The sequence below is a fragment of the Aotus nancymaae genome, unplaced genomic scaffold (assembly GCF_030222135.1).
Source record: "Aotus nancymaae isolate 86718 unplaced genomic scaffold, 86718_ANA_hifiasm-v0.15.2.pri h1tg000012l, whole genome shotgun sequence".
Taxonomy (NCBI): Eukaryota; Metazoa; Chordata; class Mammalia; order Primates; family Aotidae; genus Aotus; species Aotus nancymaae.
In genome coordinates, this window is record NW_026988423.1 from 40,007,753 (window position 1) to 40,030,653 (window position 22,901).

The 22,901-nt window shown below is 39.1% G+C and overlaps 1 protein-coding gene and 1 pseudogene across 1 annotated transcript in view; one reads left to right on the forward strand and one right to left on the reverse strand.

Moving 5' to 3' along the window:
• Nucleotides 1-22,901, reverse strand: part of LOC105714960 (zinc finger protein 138-like) — a 47,569-nt gene that overhangs the window by 8,603 nt on the left and 16,065 nt on the right. Inside the window, 2 exon segments of the mRNA XM_012449137.3 lie at nt 2,892-2,987; nt 3,504-3,630. Coding sequence (XP_012304560.2) covers nt 2,892-2,987; nt 3,504-3,630 — 223 coding nt within the window.
• LOC110568642 (BCL2/adenovirus E1B 19 kDa protein-interacting protein 3-like) lies at nt 3,890-18,817 on the forward strand (annotated as a pseudogene).

Consider the following 22,901-nt stretch of genomic DNA (forward strand, 5'->3'; position numbering starts at 1 on the left):
ATTGTACAACCTAGGACGTGAAAGACATATTTGAACATCCATGTTTACTGTACCAGTATTTACAAAAGCCAGAAGGCTGAAGCAACTTAGATGTCCCTTGACTTACAAACACATTAAAAAAGGTAACAAACACACAACAGAATTTATTCAGTCTTAAAATAGAAAATCTTGTGATATTTTAAGATAAACTTTGAGAATAGTATGTCACCTGAAATAATCGAGATGGTATGATTCCACTTATGAGCTATCTTAAGTAGTCACACTCATAAAAACCAAAGTGGAAGGGTGTTTGTCAAGGGATAAAGAGAAGGTAAAATGAGCAGTTGTTACTTAAATTTTAGTTTCACAAGATGTAAAATTTCTTAAAGTCTTTTGCATAACAATGTGAATATACTTAACATGCCTGAAATGAAGTTTTGGAGATAGGGCCTCACTCTGTCACCTGAGCTGGAGTACAGTGGCACAATTATCACTCAGTGTAGCCTCAAACTCTTAGGCTCAAGTAATTCTCCCCTCTAAATCTCCCAAAAAGCTGAGACTATCGGTGCACAAGACCATGCCTGGCTATTTAAAAAAAAAAAAAAAAGTAGAGAGGGAATCTCCTTATGTTTCCCAGGCTGGTCTCAAACTTTTGTATACAAGGAATCCTCCTGTCTTGATCTTCCAAAATCCTGAGATTACAGATGGAAGCCACCACCATGCCTGGCTCTAAAATGTACACTTGAATAGATTTAAGATGGTAAATTTTATGAGTTTTCACAACATTTTTTTAAAAACTGAAAAAAATACAGAATCACAAATCTTTTCAAAAATCACCTTTAGGCCAGATGCAGTGGCTCACGCCTGTAATCCTAGCACTTTGGGAAGATGAGGTGGACAGATTGCCTGAGCTCAGGAGTTTGAGACCACCCTGGGCAACATAGTGAAACCCCATTTGTACTAAAAATACAAAAAAATAGGCAGGTGTGGTGGTGAATGCCTGTAACCCTAGCCACTCAGGAGGCTGAGGCAGGAGAACTGCTTGAGCCCAAAAGGCAGAGGTTGTAGTGAACCAAGGCCACACCACTGTACTCCAGCCTGGGCAACAGAGCAAGACTCTGCCTCCAAGAAAGAAAAAAAAATTACTCTGAAATCACAAAAGTGTTTCTCTCACACAAAGGAGCTATATATTCATTATAAAACACATGGTGAAAAGAAGACTATTTCCATGATTACTCACTTAAAATAACCATTGAAAATCAGCTAAGAACGAATATAAGCAAGATGTAACCAAAATAGGGGTCATATTTATAAATAAACACACATATATAATCTGATTTTGATAGACATCTGCCTGATTTATCTCTTAATTAAACCCCACATTGACTTTTAAGTACAAACAATTACAAAATGTCTTAAATTGTAACATGTAAGTAAAAAAAAAAAAATTACAATAAACAGTGTTAAGGGACCTACACTAATATAGAACTACAAAACAATAATAAGGACATGTTTACTCATAAAATCTGGTTTGCAATATTGGTGTAACATTAAGAAAGAATTTGCCTAGATAACTGCAATATTTGAATGTGTACTCATGGAAGACAGGTGTTTTGAATGGTTGTCATACACTGTATGGCAGAATTTCAGAGGAAATGCAGTATAACCATAAATAGGAGATTCTAATGAGAAATTTTCAAGAAACATTTAAACTATAGATGATTTTGATATTTTAAATATATAATCACAAGTTCAGGAGTTTGAGACCAGCCTGGCCACCAGAGTGAAACATCATCTCTACTGAAAAAACAAAAATTAGTCGAGTGTGGTAGCATGTTCCTGTGATCCCAGCAACTCAGAAGGCTGAGGCGGGAGAATCGCTTACACCTGGGAGGCGGAGGTTGCAGTGAGTCGAGACCATGCCACTGCACTCCAGCCTGGGTGACAGAGTGAGATTTCATCTCAAAAAATAAAATATGAAATAAAATAAACAGTATATTAAAACCTGTCAAACTGATAAATATACTCAGTAAATTACCAAACATTAAAATTAACATACAAGTATAAATTATGGTTCCATATACTTAAAACAAACTATCTGATAAGATAGAGAAAGAAAACAATCTTTACAATAATAAACTTCTGAGAACAAATTTAACCAGAGATAAAAAATTTTTACAATGTAAGATATCAGTGAAAAAAATTAGACATGACACAAATATATTTTAAAATATTATATTTATATGGATTTAAAAATAAGTTTTGTTAAAGTGCCATGTTATCCAAAGTAATCTATAGATTCAATAAACTCCTTATCAAAATTCCAGTGGCACTTTTGTAAAAGTGATAGAAAATACAATTCTAAGATTTACATTAAACTATAATAGTTGAATAGCCAAAGCAATCTTGAGGAAAAAGAACAAAGTAGAGGGACATCATAATTTCAAACTATATTTCAAAACTATACTAATAAAAGCAGAAGGGAATATGCAGAAAAATGAACCAAAAAACCCACAATGGAACAGAAGCCACTACTCACACGTTTCAATACGATGCCAAAAGAAAACTTAAAATATAGTTTAACACAGTTTCTCAAAATTATGCAGATATTTGCATGTCCCTAAAAACAATAAAAAAAAAAAGAGTCAGATTGTGCAGTCTTTAATATGCCATGAAGAGGACACTGGCCCTCACTGTGAACTTAAAAAAGGATCACTGAAGGGAAAGTAGAATCCTTAAAGAATTTAAAAACATAAGACAGAAGATATCCTATGCGAGAGCAAAATAAAAAACTCAGGCTTCCCAGAAATGGTTTCCTTTGGAACACAGCTTCCCAAATTACATCTAAGGGAGTGGCCTTCTCCTTGGCCTTTGACCTCTCACCCGTGCCATCTGTGTATTCACTCACCTACCTGGGGGTTTGGCTACCATCTCATGACTCTTCATATTCCAGGGCTCTTTTCCTTGCTCCAGCCAGGTGATCAGGTCTGGCTTAAAAACAGCAATACCTGTTTTATTAAAAATAAATAGCATGACTCTTGCTCATATTCTCCAATTACCAATCCAGTAATGTGCTCAGTAAAGAGGTTATGGAATATTCTAGTAAATTAATCCCAAAATGCTAATATATAACAGAAATTTCTAAATATCTAGAAAATATTTGAAATTTGTAGGTTCTTAATTTCACTACCCAGTACTATTGAATAAAAAAAAGAAGCTGCTGTGGGAAGTTAGATTTTAAGGTGTGGGCAACAATATTTTGTGCCAACAAATTTCTGGAATCACTACTACTCTAGAGTGAAGGATACAGATCAGCTCAGAAATGTGGAAAATTCAGGTCAAGATGAAACATCTTAAAGAAATTCTTTGCTACAAATCTCAAATTTTTTTTGAAAACAAGTATCTGAAATTCATTTATGCAAAGCATAAATTACCAAAAAACATTCTACAGAAAAAGAAAAAGAAAAAAAAAGAAATGAAACCTTTAGGGTATATTAGGAATTGTGTATTGAAGTTATCCTCACCCAGGAAGACCAGGTTTCTGTAGTTCTCTAACATCACATCTCTATATAAATTCCGCTGTGCAGTGTCCAGGCATTGCCACTCCTCCAGAGAGAATTCTATTTTCACATCCCTAAACGTCAGTGGTCCCTGAAACACACACACACACACACACACACACACACACACACACACACACACACACATTAACCAAGTAGCAGCAATGGGCAAAATTTTAAATTTGACTCAATGTAAAATAAGACAGTAAAGAAAACTGATTCTGACTTATAGGAGTGACTGAAATCATTCACAAAATAATTTTTAACACAGAAATATTTTCTAATATACTTCTTATCCTGAGAAAAGAAAGTGGCATAACAGCCACAGAATCTGTGTGTATACAGTACACATGAACGCAAATGCGTCCACTCCGGAGTGTTACATGTGCATCCTGCATAATGAGTTGTATGTATCTTCCACATGGAAAAGGCATACTGAGTTAAAAGGTACCTCTCTAGTTTTAATGTGTACAAAAACTTGAGATTGTTAATGCAGATTATTTCTTCAGACAATCTGGAATACAGTCTGATATCTAAATTTCTAACAGGCTCACCAGTAATGTCAATGTTTTTGGCCCAAGAATATTTTTTCAAACATTCAGTTAAGTGGAAGAGCCTGCCATTTTCCCAGTTGTTCTGGCCTGTAAACAAAGATGAGAGCCTTGATTTTCCAAAGGCAGATATATGCAAACAAAACGTAAGATAGAAAGGCAGCTGTCAGATTAAATCTGATGCTTTATGCACATGAGCAGCATAAAGATGCTTAATAATGAAGAGAAAAATAAGTAACTCTACAGTAAAGAAATCTGTCAGAGAGCTCTTCAACCAAGCATATCATTAACATCAAATGCACTAGGACAAATTTTTATGATGTGCTGATGCACACAAAAAACAGAGCTTCACTGCTGTGATACTGCTCCCAAAAGGAAATTACAGTTTGATTGTAATGATTAAAAAAATCAGGTTTTTTTTTGGCATTTTAGGTTTTGGGGTACATGTGGAGAACATGCAACATTGTTGCATAGGTACAGACATGGCAGCGTGATTTGCTGCCTTCCTCCCCATCACCTACATCTGGCATTTCTCCCCATGCTATCTCTCCCCAGCTCCCCACCCCCCACTGTCCCTCCCCTAGTTCCCCCCAACAGACCCCAGTGTGTGATGCTCCCCTCCCTGTGTCCATGTGTTCTCATTGTTCAACATCTGCCTGTGAGTGAGAACATGCGGTGTTTGATTTTCTGTTCTTGTGTCAGTTTGCTGAGAATGATGGTTTCCAGGTTCATCCATGTCCCTACAAAGGACATGAACTCATCGTTTTTGACAGCTGCATAATATTCCATGGTGTATATGTGCCACACTTTCCCTGTCCAGTCTATTATCGATGGGCATTTGAGTTGGTTCCAGGTCTTTGCTATTGTAAACACTGCTGCAATGAACATTCGTGTGCATGTGTCCTTACAGTAGAATGATTTATAATCCTTTGGATATATACCCAGTAATGGGATTGCTGGGTCAAATGGAATTTCTATTTCTAGGTCCTTGAGGAATTGCCACACTGTCTTCCACAATGGTTGAACTAATTTACACTCCCACCAACAGTGTAAAAGTGTTCCTGTTTCGCCAGAAAAAAATCAGTTTTATGTAAATTTCAAGATACAGATAACTCTTATGTTCTGTAATTTTTAATAGTGATTTTTCTTCAGCACCCCAAAGAGCAAATATCTCCTAATTATTTTTAGTACTTTCTGGGTAATGTGTGCCATTCTGTTTAAAAAAGCATTTTATTAATCCTGTTCTGCATACAGCTAATGGAGAACACAGATGAAACTTCAAGATTATTCTTAGAATCTTGAGTATTCACACCTGCCCATGTTCAACAGCCACACATGGAGTATTTTTAAAGCTGCAGATTATAAATTCATGGTGAGAATTCTGCATGGCCTATAAGAAGCCATGATGTAGAGAATGCAGAGAAGGCTCTGGTATGTAGAAAACAATTTTTTCAGAGACGCTTGACTATCAGAAGAATTTTTAAAAGTAGTTAAAACATACTCCTTGGTCAGAAACAACACAATCAGAGAAGTGAAGGTTCGCAAGTACTAAACACATGGCCTTCCAGGAGGCAGAGCGGACACGGCTCTGGAGCCGGAACATGTTAAACTAAAAAAAAAAAAGACCATCTTGTTCCTCTTTCTCCTCCTTCTCTGGGATTTCTTCTCAGATGAGATTTTCTGGGCAAATTACACTTGCATCTTGAAATTATGCCTTTAAAAGTGTCAGCACCACCTGTCTACCTGCTACCACCACACTCACACTTGGCCAAAGGACCAAGACCTGTAGAAAAAGTCCACTCATTTCTGTCCTTTATAACAGAAGAGATTCAGGAACAATAAGCTGTTCTATGGAGATAAAAATATAAATTTCTCCTTTCCTATCCTCAGGTGTCCTTCCCTGCCACAGACACCAGCAATTTCTGCTGCAGTAATGGAAATATGGGCCATACTGCCCTATCCCTACCAAACCCAAATAAAACCAGCCCTGTGCCCACCCTTAGTGAAAAGGTAAAGCTTAACTCTAAGGCCAGGCACGGTGGCTCATGCCTGTAATCCCAGCACTTTGGGAGGCAGAAGTTGGTGGACTACTTGAGGCCAGGAGTTCAAAACCATTCTGGCCAACATGGCAAAAACCCATCTCTAGAAAAATACAAAAAAAAAAAAAAAATTAGCTGGGTGTGTTGGCAAATACCTGTAGTCCCAGGCACTCAAAAGGCTGAGGCAGGAGAATCACTTGAACCCAGGAGGTGAAGGCTGAAGTGAGCCAAGATCATACCACTGCATTCCAGCGGTGGCAACAAAGCATGAAAACAGTTAAAAACAACAAAAACACCATTTAACTCTCATGAGTGTATCTTGAATCCACCATACTTGACTCTGTCCTCAACTGAGAATCACATGAGAAACTTAATTAAAACAACATGGATTCTTCCATCCAGAATAAAAAACACAACATGTGGAAAGGGCACAAGTAAAAAGATTACCGCAAATTGGTCATGTAATCCTAATTAGAAGCCTGGGCTAATAACCACTTAACTAAGCATTGCCTTTCAAGCTTGAATAAGTTTATCAATCACTTGGTGATTTTGGCCCCACCCTATGTAATGTGATTCTGCAGGTTTGGAAAGGGTCCATGAATGGGTGTTTTAAACAAGTCTCCTGTCAAAGCTGAGTTGCTCCCCTTGGGCTCATTATTAGCATTAGTTAGAGAAACCAGACAGAGCAGAGTCCCCTACACTCAGCACTCTTGTCACAATACAAATACTCCTAGGACAAATGAAGACAACCGATTTTCATATTTTTTGCTGGTTCTTTTAAGTTTACAGAACAAACAGAAGGCAGCTATGTCTGAATAAATCTGCATTTGAAAAACAGGCCAGGCACTTTCGGAGGCAAAAGCAGGTGGACCACCTAAGGTCAGGAGTTCAGGACCAGCCTGGCCAATGTGCGAAACCCTGTCTCTAATAAAAATACAAAACTTAGCTGAGCATGGTGGCAGATGCCTGTAATTCCAGCTACTTGGGAGGCTGAGGCAGGAGAATCGCTTCAACCCAGGAGGCAGAGGTTACAGTTAGTCAAGATTGTGCCATTGCACTCCAGCCTGGGCAACAAGAGAGACACTCAAGTCTCAAAAAAAAAAGAAAAGCAAAACAACATTTTCACATGTTCTAATGCCATGTTTCCTAGGCAGGTAGCACATGCTGAAAAGAATGTTACAGAGCACTTTGCTGGGAATAACACATCACGTGATTTAATCCTCATAACACTGCAGAAGTGGGTATTGTTTAATAATTCCCAGGATTATGGCTGAACAGGAATAGCTCCGGTGTGCAGCTCCCAGTAAGACTGATGCAGAAGGCAGGTGATTTCCATATTCCCAACTGAGGTACCTGGTTCATCTCATTGGGAGTGGTTGAACAGTGAGTAGAGCCCAAGAAGGGTGAGCTGAAGCACGGTGGGGCGTTGCATCACCCGTGAAGTGCAAGGAGCCAGGAACTCCCTCTTCTAGCCAAGGGAAGCCATTGGGGTGGTTCCCTGTACACCTGTCCAGATACTGTGCTTTGCCCACTGTCTTCACAACCGCAGAGCAGGAGATTGAATCTGTTACCAACACAGACACCAGGGCCCTGCACAAAACCAAGCAGCCATTTGGGTGGAAACTAGCTAGCCACAGCAGTTTTTCACACCCCCGTGGCACCTGGAATGCCAGTGAGACAGAACTGTTCACTCCCCTGGAAAGGGGGCTAAAGCCAGAGAGCCAAGTGGTCTGGCTCAGTGGGTCCCACCCCATGGAGACCAGCAAGCTAAGACCCATGGACTTGAAATTCTCACAGCCAGCACAGCATTCCGAGCTTGACCTGGGATGTTTGAGCTCAGTGAGGTAAAGGGCATCCGCCATTGCTGAGGCTTGAGTAGGTGGTTTCAACCTCAGCATAAACAAAGCTGCCAGGAAGTTCAAACTGGGTGGAGTCCAACACAGCTCAACAGCTGCAGGCAGACTGTCTCACTAGATGTTCTTGCTAGGCAGGGCATCTCCAAAAAAAGGCGGCAGCCCATTAGGGACTTATAAATAGAGCCTTTACCTTCGTGGGACAGAGAACCTGGGAAAGGGGCAGTTGTGGGTACAGCTTCAGCAGACCTAAACGTCCCCATCTGGCAGCTCTGCAAAGAGCAGTGGATCTCCCAGCACAGTGTTTGAGCTCTGATAAGGGACAGACTGCCTCCTCAAGTGACTCCCTGACCCCCATGTATCCTGACTGGGAGACACCTCCCAATAGTGGCTGACAGACAACTTACATAGGAGTGCTCTGGCTGGTATCTGGTGAGAACCCCTCTGGGACGAAGCTACAAGAGGAAGGAACAGGCAGCAATCTTTGCTGTTCTGCAGTCTCCACTGGTAATTCCCAGGTAAGCAGGGTCTAGAGTGGACCTCTAGCAGACCTGCAGCAGAGGGTCTGATGGTTAGAAGGAAAATGAACATGAAAAATAGTTTCAACACCAACAAAAAGAACATCCACTCAGAAACTCCATCCAAAGGTGACCAACCTTAAAGATCAAAAGTAGATAAATCTATGAAGATGAAAATAAACCACTGCAAAAAGGCTGAAAATTCCAAAAACCAGAACACCTCTTCTCCTCCAAGAGATCGCAACTCCTCACCAGTGAGAGAACAAAACTGGATGGAGAATGAGTTTGACAAACTGACAGAAGCAGGCTTCAGAAGGTGGGTAATAACAAGCTTCTCTGAGCTAAGGAGCATGTTCTAACCCAATGCAAGGAAGCTAAGAACCTTGAAAAAAGTTAGCTGAAATATTAGCTAGACTAACCAGTTTAGAGAAGAACATAAATGACTGATGGAGCTGAAAAACACAGCATGAGAACTTCATGAAGCATACACAAGTTTCAATAGCCAAATCAATCAAGCAGAAGAAAAGACATCAGAGATTAAAATCAACTCAATGAAATAAAGTGAGAAGACAAGATTAGATAAAAAAGTAAAAGAAATGAACAAAGCCTCCAAGAAATATGGGATTATGTGAAAAGACCAGATGTTTGATCAGTGTACCTGAGAGTGAAGAGGAGAATGAATCCAAGCTGGAAAACACTTCAGGATATTAATCAGGAGAAATTCCCCAACCTAGCAAGGCAAGCCAACATTCAAATTAAGGAAATACAGAGAACACCACAATGATACTCCTTGAGAAGAACAACCCCAAGACACATAATTGTCAGACTCACCAAGGTTGAAATGAAGAAAAAAATGCTAACGGCAGCCAGAGAGAAAGGGTAGATCCACAAAGGGAAGCCCATCAGACTAACAGCGGATCTCTTGCAGAAACCTACAAGCCAGAAGAGAGTGGGGGCCAATATTTAACATTCTTAAAGAATTCTTAAAGAAAAGAATTTTCAACCCAGAATTGCATATCCAGCCAAACTAAGCTTCAAAAGCGAAGGAGAAAATCTTTAAGGGCAAGCAACTGCTGAGAGATTTTGGCTGCCTTACAAGACCTCCTGAAGGAAGCACTAAACATGGAAAGGAACAACCTTTCCATGCAAAAACATACCAAATTTTAAAGACTATCAATGCTATGAAGAAACTGCATCAACTAATAGGCAAAATAACCAGCTAGCATCATAAAGGCAGGATCAAATTCACACATAACAATATTAACCTTAAATGTAAATGGGCTAAATGCCCCAATCAAAAGACACAGACTGGCAAATTGGATAAAGAGTCAAGACCCACTGGTGTGCTGTATTCAGAGACCCATCTCATGCATAAAGACACACAGGCTCAAAATAAAAAGATGGAGGAAGATTTACCAAGCAAATGGAAAGCAAAAAAAAAAGCAGGGGTTGCAATCCTAGTCTCTGATAGAACAGACTTTAAACCAACAAAGATGAAAAGAGACAATGAAGGGCATTAAATAATGGTAAAGGGATCAATGCAACAAGAAGAGCTAACAATCCTGAATATATACGCACCCAATACAGGAGCACGCAGGTACATAAAGCAAGTTCTTAGAGACCTACAAAGACATTTAGTCTCCCACACAATAATAATGGGAGACTTAAAGACCCCCCTGTCAATATTAGACAGATAAACAAGAGAGAAAATTAACAAGGATATCCAGGACTTGAACTGAGATCTGGATCAATCAGACTTAATAGACTTCTACAGAACTCTCCACCCCAAATCCACAGAAAATATATTCTTCTCAGCACCACATCGCTCTTACTCTAAAATTAATCACATAATTGGAAGTAAAACACTCCTTGGCAAATGCAAAGGAACAGAAATCATAACAAACAGTCTCTCAGACCACAGTGTGATCAAATTAGAACTGAGGATTAAGAAACTCCCTCAATACACCATCCTCCCAGCACATGGACGTGCTCACCAATTTAGAAGTGCTCCAAAACCCACTTTCTAGAAGTTTCTATGGAACTTTCATTGTGTAAACAAGATTAATTAAACCTTCAGCCATTGGTGATTCAACTCAAAAAAAAAAAAAAAAAAGAAAAGAAAAGAAGAAACTCACTCAAAACCACACAACTACTGGGAAACTGAACAACCTGCTCCTGAATGACTACTGGATAAAGAATGAAATCAAGGTGGAAATAAAGATGTTCTTTGAAACCAATGAGAACAAAGACTCAATGTACCAAAATCTCTGGGACACATTTAAAACAGTGTGTAGAGGGAAATTTATAGCACCAAATGCCCAAAAGAGAAAGCAGGAAAGATCTAAAATTGATACCCTAAAATCACAATTAAAAGAACTAGAGAAGCAAGAACAAACAAATTCAACAGCCAGCAAAAGACAAGAAATAACTAAGATCAGAGCAGAACTGAAGGAGAGAGAGACACAAAAAACCCTTCAAAAAAAAAAAAAAAATCAATGAATCCAGGAGCTGTTTTTTTTTAAAAAAAGATCAACAAAACAGATAGACCTCTAGCCAGAATAATAAAGAAGAAAAGAGAGAAGAATCAAATAGATGCAATAAAAAATGATAAAGGTGATATCACCACTGATCCCATAGAAATACAAACTACCATCAAAGAACACATGAACACCTCTACACAAATAAAACAGAAAATCTAAAAGAAATGAATAAACTCCTGGACACTTACACCCTCCCAAGACTAAATCAGGAAGAAGTCTAGTCCCTGAATAGACCAATAACAACTTCTGAAATTGAAGCAGCAATTAGTAGCCTACCAACCAAGAAAAGTCCAGGACCAGATAGTTTTACAGCTGAATGCTACCAGAGATACAAAGAGTAGCTGGTACCACTCCTTCTGAAACTCTCCCAAACAATAGAAAAACAGGGAATCCTCCACAACTCATTTTATAAGGCCAACATCATTCTGATACCAAAACCTGGCAGAGACACAACTAAAAAAGAAAATTTCAGGCCAATGTCCCTGAGGAACACTAATTCTCAATAAAATATTGGCACAGCACAAAAAGCTTATCCATCATGATCAAGTCGGCTTCATCCCTGGGATGCAAGACTGGTTCACCATATGTAAATCAATAAGTGCAAATCATGACATAAAAAGAGCCAACGACAAAAATCACATGATTATCTCAATAGATGCAAAGAAGGCCTTTGACAAAATTCAACAGCGCTTCATGCTAAAAAATACTCTCAATAAACTAGGTATCGTATCTCAAAATAATAAAAGCTATTCATGACAAACCCACAGCCAGTATCATACTAAATAGGCAAAAACTGGAAGCATTCCCTTTGAAAACTGGCACAAGACAAGGATGCCCTCTCTCACCACTCATATTCAACATAGTATTGGAAGTTCTGGCCAGGGCAGTCAGGCAAGAGAAAGAAAGAAAGGGTATTCAAGTAGATAAAGAGGAAGTCAAACTGTCTATTTGCAGATGACATAACTGTATATTTAGGAAACCCCATCGTCTCAGCCCAAAATCTCCTTAAGCTGATAAGCAACTTCAGCAAAGTCTCGGGATTCACAATCAATGTGCAAAAATCACAAGCATTCCTATACACCAATAAAAGACAAACAGAGAGCCAAATCATGAGTGAACTCCCATTCACAATTGCTACAAAGAGAATGAAATACATAGAAATACAACTTACAAGGGATATGAAGGAACTCTTCAAGGAGAACTACACACCACTGCTCAAGGAAATAAGAGAGGACACAAACCAATGGAAAAACATTTTATGCTAATGGTTAGGAAAAATCGGTATCATGAAAATGGCCATACTGCCCAAAGTAATCTATAGATTCAATGCTATCCCTATCAAGCTACCATTGACTTTGTTCACAGAACTGGAAAACCCACCTTAAATTTCACATGGAATAAAAAAAGAGCCTGCATATCCAAGACAATTCTAAGAAAAAAAAAAAAAAAGCGCCGGGCGCAGTGGCTCACGCCTGTAATCCCAGAACTTTGGGAGGCCGAGGTGGGTGGATCAAGAGATCGAGACCATCCTGGTCAACATGGTGAAACCCTGTATCTACTAAAAATACAAAAAATTAGCTGGGCACAGTGGTGCGTGCCTGTAATCCCAGCTACTCAGGAGGCTGAGGCAGGAGAATTGCCTGAACCCAGGAGGCGGAGGTTGCGGTGAGCTGAGATCGTGCCATTGCACTCCAGCCTGGGTAACAAGAGTGAAACTCTATCTTAAAAAAAAAAAGCTGAAGGCATCACACTACCTGACTTCAAACTATACTAGAAGGCTACAGTAACCAAAACAGCATGGTACTGGTACCAAAACAGACATATAGATGAATGGAACAGAACAGAAGCATCAGAAATAACACCACACCTACAACCATCAGATCTTTGACAAACCTGACAAAAACAAAAAGCAATGGGGAAAATATTCCCTATTTAATAAATGGTGTTGGGAAAACTGGCCAGCCGTATGCAGAAAGCTGAAACTTGATCCCTTTCTTACACCTTATACAAAAATTAACTCAAGATGAGTTAAAGATTTAAATGTAAGATCTAAAACCATAAAAACCTTAGAAGAAAACCTAGGAAATACCATTCAGGACATATGCATGTGTAAGGAAGGACTTCATGACTAAAACACCATAAGCAATGGCAACAAAAGCCAAAATAGACAAATGGGAACTAATTAAACTTAAGAGCTTCTGCACAGCAAAAGAAACTGTCATCAGAGAGAACAGGAAGCCTACAGAATGGCAGAAAACTTTTAATTACCCATCTGACCAAGGACTAATATCCAGAATCTACAAAGAACTTAAACAAATTTACAGGAAAAAAAACAAAAACCTCATCAAAAAGTAGGTGAAGGATATGAACAGACACTTCTCAAAAGGAGACATTTATGCAGCCAATAAACATATGAAAAAAACTCATCATCACTGAGAGGTTATTAGAGAAATGCAAATCAAAACCACAATGAGATACTATCTCATGCCAGTGAGAATGGCGATCATTAAAAAATCTGGAGACAAAAGACACTGGAGAGGATGTGGAGAAATAGGAACACTTTTACACTGTTGGTGGAAGTCTAAATTAGTTCAACCATTGTGGAAGACAGTGTGGCGATTCCTCAAGGATCTAGAACTACAAATACCAGTTGACCCAGCAATCCCATTACTGGGTACATACCCAAAGAATTATAAATCTATTATAAAGACACATGCACACATATGTTTATTGCAGCACTGCTTACAATAACAAAGACTTGGAACCAACCCAAAAGCCCATCAGTAATAGACTGGATAAAGAAAATGTGGCACATATACACCATGGAATACTACACAGCCATAAAAACGATGAGTTCATGTCCTTTGCAGGGACATGAATGAAGCTGGAAACCATCATTCTCAGCAAACTAACACAAGAACAGAAAACCAAACACTGCATGTTCTCACTCATAAGTGGAAGTTTAACAATGAGGACACAGGGAGGGGAACATCACACACAGGAGCCTGTCAGAGGGTAGGTCTGCTAGGGTAGGGATAGCAGGGGGTGGGGGATTGGGGAGGGATAACATTAGCATAAATACGTAATGTAGATGATGGGGTGATGGATGCAGCAAACCACCATGGCACATGTATACCTATGTAACAAACCTGCATGTTCTGCACATGTACCCCAGAACTTAAAGTAAAATTAAAAAATAATAATTGCCAGAATTTAGAAAAAAGGCCCAGAATTTTTCTTTTGTTTCTCTATCATTGATTTTTTTTTAAAAAATGTATAGAATAAAAGCTAACTATAGGAAGAAAGATGAGAGGGATACAGCAAGAAAAACTTTAATGTCGCTTAGAGAAATTTTTATTGTGTTTATATTTACTTTTTTGTGTTTATATTTACTCTTTTGTGATTTGTGGAGCAACTACTGCAGCTGCAGGTATAGAAAACAGATTGCTAGGCCAGGTGCTGCGGCTCACACCTGTAATCCCAGCACTTTGGGAGGCCGAGGCGGGCGGATCACAAGATCAAGAGATCGAGACCATCCTGGCCAACATGGTGAAATCCCGTCTCTACTAAAAGTCAAAAAATTAGCCGGGTGTGGTGGTGAGTGCCTGTAGTCCCAGCTACTCGGGAGGCTGAGGCAAGAGAATTACTTAAAACCAGAAAACGGAAGTTGCAGTGAGCTGAGATCGCCCCACTGCACTCCAGCCTGGCCATAGAGCGAGACTCTGTCTCAAAAAAAGAAAAAAAGAAAAACAGGCTGCTAAATGGAATGTCTCTGCAAGCACTGGTTCTAATAAAATAATTAAAAAGTAAGACTGTAAAATACATACTTTATTTTTTTCCATGTATCTGCTTTTAGGTTTCTGAATATTGTGAGCACCAGCTCTAGAAAGGCTGCAGGATTCACTACCCAGTACTCTCATCTCTTCTAATCAGTTAGGCAAGACTCCAGGTTGGGGCCAGACCTAAATATGGCCTCCAAAAAGGGTGAATTCGAACAGGGCTGGGACAGGGAGTAGACCCTTTGTAGAATTCTGCTCTCTATGCCTCTGGGGTATTTCCAGTTCTGTTTTTCCTAAGCTTACCTAAAAGAAAACTAAATCCCACAGTTTGTGAAATTTTGATCTTTAGCCACTGCCCTGTCAATACACTAATCAGCACTTTAAACAAATCTCTAGGGTAATTTTATTAGAAGATAAATATGTATTCTTAGCAAAGTATACAAAATACAAACATTAATAACAACTGTTATGTCCATATATGTCTATTCAAATGATGACCTCAGAAGTTACAAAAATATAAAGTTGTCCAAATAAATACACTTTTTGTCCACAGCTATTCATTGTGCCAACTATATGATGCTTAATTGAACCATATAATTCAGTTGCTAGTCTAGACTAATCGCTCCTAAATGGTAGGGACCATGACTGTTTCATCTCTTTTTCTAATGGCCACATGAAATGGAAGCAATTAGTTTATCCTTTGAATCTGCAGACTTCCTCCTCATTTTTCACCCAAGTACCAGGAAACTGAAGAAATTCTCATCTGGATACCAACCAAAGACGTCTCTTGTATGAGGGGAAAAACAAACACAGGATGACTCATTTCTCTTACATTGAGACAGAACCAGAATTAACCACTCTTGTCAGCCTGACACAGTTCATCCCTAGACATCCTCAAGTCTCTCTGAGATGCCTAGGTGATTGTGAGAGGGTTCCCAGTGACCCTGGGCTGATTGCTTAAGGATAAGCCAAGCAGGAAAGACTCAGGCTGATTCTAAATAGAAAATCAAACTGTCCTAGTGGAGCTCCAGAACCTGGATCACCTTTCTGTAAGAGGAAGGAAAAGAATATTCCAGCATCATATTATATGGGTAGATGTAGTTGTGGTCATGGCTCTGGATACTTTGGGACCTTGATCTGTCACTCCTAAGATGCTTGTTTACACTTACCAATTCTGCCATCAGAGTCTATTTCCACCTGGAGCATCTTACATTACTGCAGCAGGTCGCTCAACAAGATATGAAAAGCTCAAAGAGCCACATTATCAAAGGGGGGATATTAAAATGTCTATATTGACATCTCACAATGCAGAAAATGCCTCCTGTTGGTTTTCTGTACATTGTCAATCCAAAATCTGGTCCTGCTTTGTAAATCTCAGGCAGAGGCCAGACCTTCTGTGCAGATTCTAGATTGAATGAACCTGGCTCTGCATTCTTGAGTGTTACAGCAAGTGGGGTACAACAGAAGGAGACATCCCCTCATAGAGACTGCTCTAGCACATTCTCAGTAATATGTCCACCTAAAAGGAAAGAGCTGAAGCAACATGAATATAAGTAGACAGTTCATTTGGAGCAAGTTTTAGGATTGTAACCTGGGAGCAAAGATTCAAGTTGCCTAAAATCTACACTTTAATTAGCAGCAATTACAAATGTATTTGTAAAGGCAAAAAGAGAAGGATAGAGAGTGGGCTGATACAAGGCTGTTTGTCAGAAACTCTTATTTACAAAAAATAACATTGATTACTAATTGGATATACATTGTCAAGCTATAGGGTGTGGGCTATAGTGTCCAGAGTGCTATTATTAGTTTAATTTCTAGCTACTTGTATAAATAGCAAGCAGTCTCAAGAAATAAACACATAGCTCAAAGAAGGAAGAAAGACAAAATTGTGGTCTCATTTTAATGTCTCTTTGAGCCTTATAACTAAAATAATTTGCAAGTCTCAAATAAATGTTTTCTGCTGCATTTTTCTCCCAAATCTCAATACCTAGATTCAGAGTTTGAGGCTGCAAATTTACGGCCTGGATGGGTAGAGGAGCAGCAGGTGTCATGTGCACCTTTGTGGGCATTTTAAGAAGAGGAGGAAGGGGAAAGTGAACATTCTCATGTGTGCATGTCTACTCAATGCACATGTTACTCTGATTGGGTTTTTGGGCCCCAAAGTCTCTGAATCAGTTTCTGGTCTAAAGATACAAGAGTTTATTGAAAGGTAAAATGGTCGATTGCTGTTCTGTAAAGCATTTAGAAATGAGGTCTAGCCTCTCTAAATGTGACTACAGAGGACTATAGATAGCAAACAGGCAGAGACACAATTCTGCCTGCATATTTAGAAGAGAGCATGCACTTTGTAGCACAATCCTGAGTTGACTGGAAGCCTGAAAGGGAAAGGCCCCTCTAGATTAAAGCTGGGTTGGCACCTTATACATTTGTACTATGTGTGGTAATTCTAGACGGTGATTGGAAAATATAATTAAAAGAACAACGTTCTCCAGCCCCAGAGTAACTCCACAATGATAGAACAGAAAGAAAACTGCTGTATTACACAATTAACCCAGTATGTGACATGCCTCAGTCAGTCTAAGAGATTGCAAAGACAGAAAGATGGTCACCATAATTAGTCCACAAGTAGAAAAATTTACAGCCCCATGTCATACATAGTTCATCCTAAATTCACCTGGTAATTGGGGAGACCATCCGTGTAAGCTAATTGGTTATAATCAATGACAAAATAAACTTTTCACATCTTCTTGACAAGAGGTAATTTTGCAACTTGAAGCCAGGTGCCTGCTGAAGGTAGGTTCTCCCTCTCCTACAGAAATGGTTGAACAGGGTGCTATCTGTAGGCCTATTTACATTTTAAAGCAATGGCTCTATACACCCTGAGCGCTAGGCTGCAGCATTCCAGCTGGACCGGCGGTTAGTGTCCTCTCTTGACTTTTACCATCTTCCCTTGAGACACAGCCCACAGCACAGGGCTCACAGCTGGCAGACCACATCTTACGTGAACCCCAGTTGCCACAGCAGCACTCCAGTGCCACACAGAGAGTGAGGCCTGAGCTGCGGGAGAGCCTGCAGGCTCCTGGGTAGAGTTGCACCTTCACAATAATGGGAATAGGAGCATTGTTTTAGCCTCAGTTTCTATTTATAATGGAGACAAAGAAAAAATACTGCTGGATTTTCAGCATGAGTCCAGATAGAGATAGCTCCAAGCGTTCTCACTGTGACAGCCCACCTCATTCACAGACACCATGGGATAGTCCTGGGGCCTCTAACAGACACCCAAAGCATTCCAGAGAAAAACAGCTCTCATGCTCAGAAATATTGAGAGAAAACATGTTAAAAGCATCTTTTAAAAACTCAGATTAGATATAAGATTGATCGAGCCAGTTAGAAAATATTCCCCTAAAGGAATGTTTTTTTAAACAGCCAAAGTGCACCACTACTCTCAGCATGAGAAACATGAGCGTTATGAAGAAAGGGGGCATATTCTCAGCAGAATTTAGTAAGGTTTATCTTCTATCTCTGTTGCTCTTTCATCTCCTAGCCATTGAATGGGAGATGTACACTGGAATACATCTGACAATTCTCACCAGAACATTTTTTTTTTTTTTGAGGCAGTCTCACTCTGTCACCCAGGCTGGAGTGCAGTGGCATAATCTTGGCTCACTGAAACCTCTGCCTCCTGAGTTCATGTGATTCTTGTGCTTCAGCCTAACAAGTGGCTGGGATTACAGACATATGCCATCACACCTGGCTTATTTTTGTATTTTCAGTAGAGATAGGGTTTCACCATGTTGGCCAGGCTGGTCTTGAACTCCTGACTGCAAATGATCCACCCTCTTAGCCTACCCCGACCAGAACATTTTAATGAAGAATTGGAATATGACTTTATTTATATAGTGGAATATATTTGAGCTTGCATCATGGCTAATTGAAGAGCTACCATGGTTTTTGGGTGGCCACATTCTTCTTGTCATTTTTCCTTTAATAGCAGCATTGCAATTTAGTGAAATGAAAGATACTGAAGCTATGCTTACCTATAATTATCTCTATTGGATAACTCAGTAAGCATGTCATACTAATATCTAATTTGGTAGTATTTTTCTAATATTAGGTATAAATACCTAAGTATACATAATTTTAATGTACTATTTATAATGTGCATAGGATTTTTAAAAATTGTCTGCAACCTTCAATTAAAACACTTTATATTCCAAAAGTATGAATATAAAAATATTCAAATGACTAAGGAATTCATTCAAAGTAAATACTGTCTTATACTCACACTAGTGTAGAAAATACTGTTCAATTTATATGAATGCAGTTTGTCTACAAACACTACAGACAACTATGCTAACTGTCCTGAGGTAATAAATAGAAACCAAAGCACAACTACTGACTCCACTGTTCAGTTCATAAGCTGAACTGTGCTTTTGCAATGTAAGTACTTTAGCCTGCAAGTATTAAATAATTACCTTCAATAATCTGTTTTCTGTCAAAGGAGCTTACTCGGTTTCTTTTAGTCCTTATCATTCTGTATTGCTAAATTTAATCCTATATTTGTGCTCAACTTTTGTGTGTTCTTAAAAGGAGCTTTAATCTAAACAAAGCTGTGTCTACCCTAAAATACACAGATTAAATGAAAAAAAAAGTAAACCTCTGCCAAACTGAAAACAAAGCAGTGAAAAACAATGACAAAAACCATGACAAAAAGTTTATTTAGCTGTTAATAAGATTTACGTATTTTTCAAACACCAAGAAAAATATCCACATATAACTTAAATGCTTTAAGGAAAAAGAAATTAACAAAATACCCTCCCTTATTCTCATGTAGTAGAATAAAGCCTCTTACTTCTAATTTATATTTTCTCCTACAACAGCCAGGTCTCTGGACATGTTTTTGAGCTCTTGAACATCTTAATTTTGCACACTGTATGCACTTAAAAGAATGTTTATAGAAGAAAAAGCAGAAGAAAGATGTTATAAAAAAAAATGATGGGTATGTCATTCAAGAAAAATGACAAATATGTCTCAATCATTTAAGGAGGTTTATTTACCAAAGATATGGATATGTGCCCAGAAGACAGATCTATGTCTTTCTCCCAAGATAATTTTGAGGTCTCCAAATTTAAAGCAGAAGGGATGAAATACTAAGAAGTACACAATTGTTATTTAAGAGGGGGATAGGAAAAAATAGTCATTCATGGCATTGTCTGGCATGAATTTGAAATTTGTTTTAACAGAAGATAACATAGACAAAATGAGGCAGAGGAACAATCAGATATGTAGTTATGTCTGGTAGGAAGGGGGGTGACTGCATCTGTAAAGATAAGCTATCAGTTTGCGTTGCCATGGTACAATTTTAACAGAAATGTCTTAGGGTAAGATCTTGCAGCTCACTAGAAATTTTCTTTTGGGAAAAATATGGGGGAGGTATATAGCTTTTCTTCTTGTAGCCATGTTATTTAGGAACTGAGGAATAAGCTCTGATTTTTTTTTTTAATCTTGCCCAAATTTCTATCTAAGGGGTGTGCTATAGCTGGCCTGGAGCCAGAACCTGAGCAATGCCATTTTATATGACAAAGATGAATCTCCAAAAATGAGTTGTAATAACTGCCCCATTCTCTTTGCAATAACTGCTGACTTGGTTTCTGTAAATAAGACTGCTAGTCTGCTCTGGATAATGTCCACCAGGTGAAGTTGTTTACTTTTCTCATCAGTAACTGACAGAATTGCTGGCCTTTGCTGTTGTTTACCTTTCTCATCAGTAACTGATAGAATTGCCGGCCTTTGCTTATCGGAATGCGCAGCCCAAGCTAATCTCATCTTGGCCCCTGTGAACTAAGATCTGTAATTTCCACCGGTACCCAAACCATGTGTAAACTAACGTTTATCTTGACTTTTGTCGGTACCCAATATGTAAACTAATGTTTGTCTTGACTTTTGTCGGTACCCAAACTAATGTTTGTCTTGACTTTTGTGAATCATTTATGTAGCAATTTAAGTGACAATAAGCCCCGGAGCCCTCGGAATGTCCGGAGGCCCCCACCCCCGTCCCTGCCCAGGAGATGATTTACAGAATCCACCAGCCCTCGGAATGACTGTGGCCCGTTGATCCCCCTCCCCGCTCCTCAACCCCACTCCCAAGGTGGTCTTTCGGGTATAAAAAGCCTTGACACTCTCCCCTCGTGGCCGCGGGTTAGAGAGACGTGAGTCCTCCGCGGTCGCCGGCAATAAAGACCCTGCAATTTGGCATACTTTTGTCTTGGTGAATTATTTTAACCTCGCATCCCAATACTACAGGGGTTTAGGGGGTCATGCCCTACAAACCATAAATTTTCATCAGATGGGTTTCATTTGACCCTATATATATCATGACTCTGACATAACATTATGAGACAAGGAAAGAAAAACATCAAAATATTTAACATTGAAATGTATTTTCTTGCCCTATCTTGAAATTGCCCTGCAAAGTCTCTTGTAGGAAAAATTTACTTTCCATAGACAATCCCCTTCCCCCTTTTTTTTTTTTTCTTACATTCCAGATTCAAGAGATAATCAATTAAGAGCCAGGCACCTTTCTTAAGTCCAATAAACATTTTACAACCTGCTCTCTCTGAAATCTGCTGAGAGCTTCTTCTGCACAATAAAACGTGGTCTCCACAGTCCTTTATCTTAACCTAAACATTTTCTTTCTATTGATCCCAGGTCTTCAGAGAGACTCAACCAATTGTCAACTGGAAAATGTATAAATTTACGTATAGCCTGGAAGCTGCGCTTTGAGTTGTCCCACCTTTTGGAACCAAACCAATGTATTTCTTAAATTTGATTGATCTCTCATGCCTCCCTAAAATATATAAAACCAAGCTGTACCCCGACCATCTTGGGCACATGATCTCAGGACCTCCTGAGGGCTGTGTCATGGGCCATGGTCACTCATATTTAGCTCAGAAAAAATCTCTTAAAATATTTTACAGATTTTGACTCTTTTCATCAATCGAACCAAAGGAGGAAGGCAGGTTGTGTGACCCAGTTCCCAGCTTAACTTTTCTGTTTGGCTTAATGAGTTTTCATAGGTGCACATGAATAAGGCAAATTCTTAGAGGTTTACGAAGAGACTTAGAGTCAGACACAATAATAGTGGGAGACTACAGCACCCCACAGACACTATTAGGCACATTATTGAGGCAGCATATTAACAAAGATACTGGGACCTAACTCAATACTTGACCAAAGAGTCCTATTAGACATCTACAGAACTCTCCATCTAAAAATAACATAATATACATTCTTCTCAGCACCATGTGGCCCATACTCTAAAAGTGACCACACAATCAGAAATAAAACAATCCTCAGCAAACTCCAAAATTACACCAACCACATGCACAGACCACGGCTTGGTAAAAATAAATTCAATACAAGGAAAACCACTTGAAACCAGACAAATACATGGAAATTAAACTTCCACCTGAATAACTTTTGGGTATATAATAAAATTTAGGCAGAAATAAAAAAGTTCTTTGAAACAAATGAGAACAAAGTACAACATACCAGAATCTCTGCAAAACAGGTAAGGCAGTGTTAAGAATTTATAGCATTAACTGCTCACATCAAAAAGTTAGACATCAATTTAAAAACCTTATTCATGAATGAAATAAAGAGAGAAGCAAGAGGAAACAAACATCTAAGCTAGCAAAAGGCAATAAATAAATAAATAAATGAAGTAACAAATTAGATCTGAACTGAAGGAGATTCAGACATAAAAACTACGCAACCAAGGGAGGATCCAAGATGGCGGATTAGGAGCAGCTCAGGATTGCAGCTCCCAGCGAAAGTGCAGAGGGTGAGTGAATGCTGCATTTCCAGATGGATTTTTATTGCCCACAGACCAGGAGATTCCCAGGCAGAGGAGTCCCACGGGTTGCCAGCACAGTGGGTCTTGACACAAAATACATGGGTCCGGGTGCCATTTTAGCTGGTGGTTGGAGCTCCTGGGAGACAGAGTCACCCATTCAACTGATGAAAAGGGGACTGAAACAGGGAGCCAGGCCAGGAGATTTCTGAGCAAAAAAGTGCCACAAA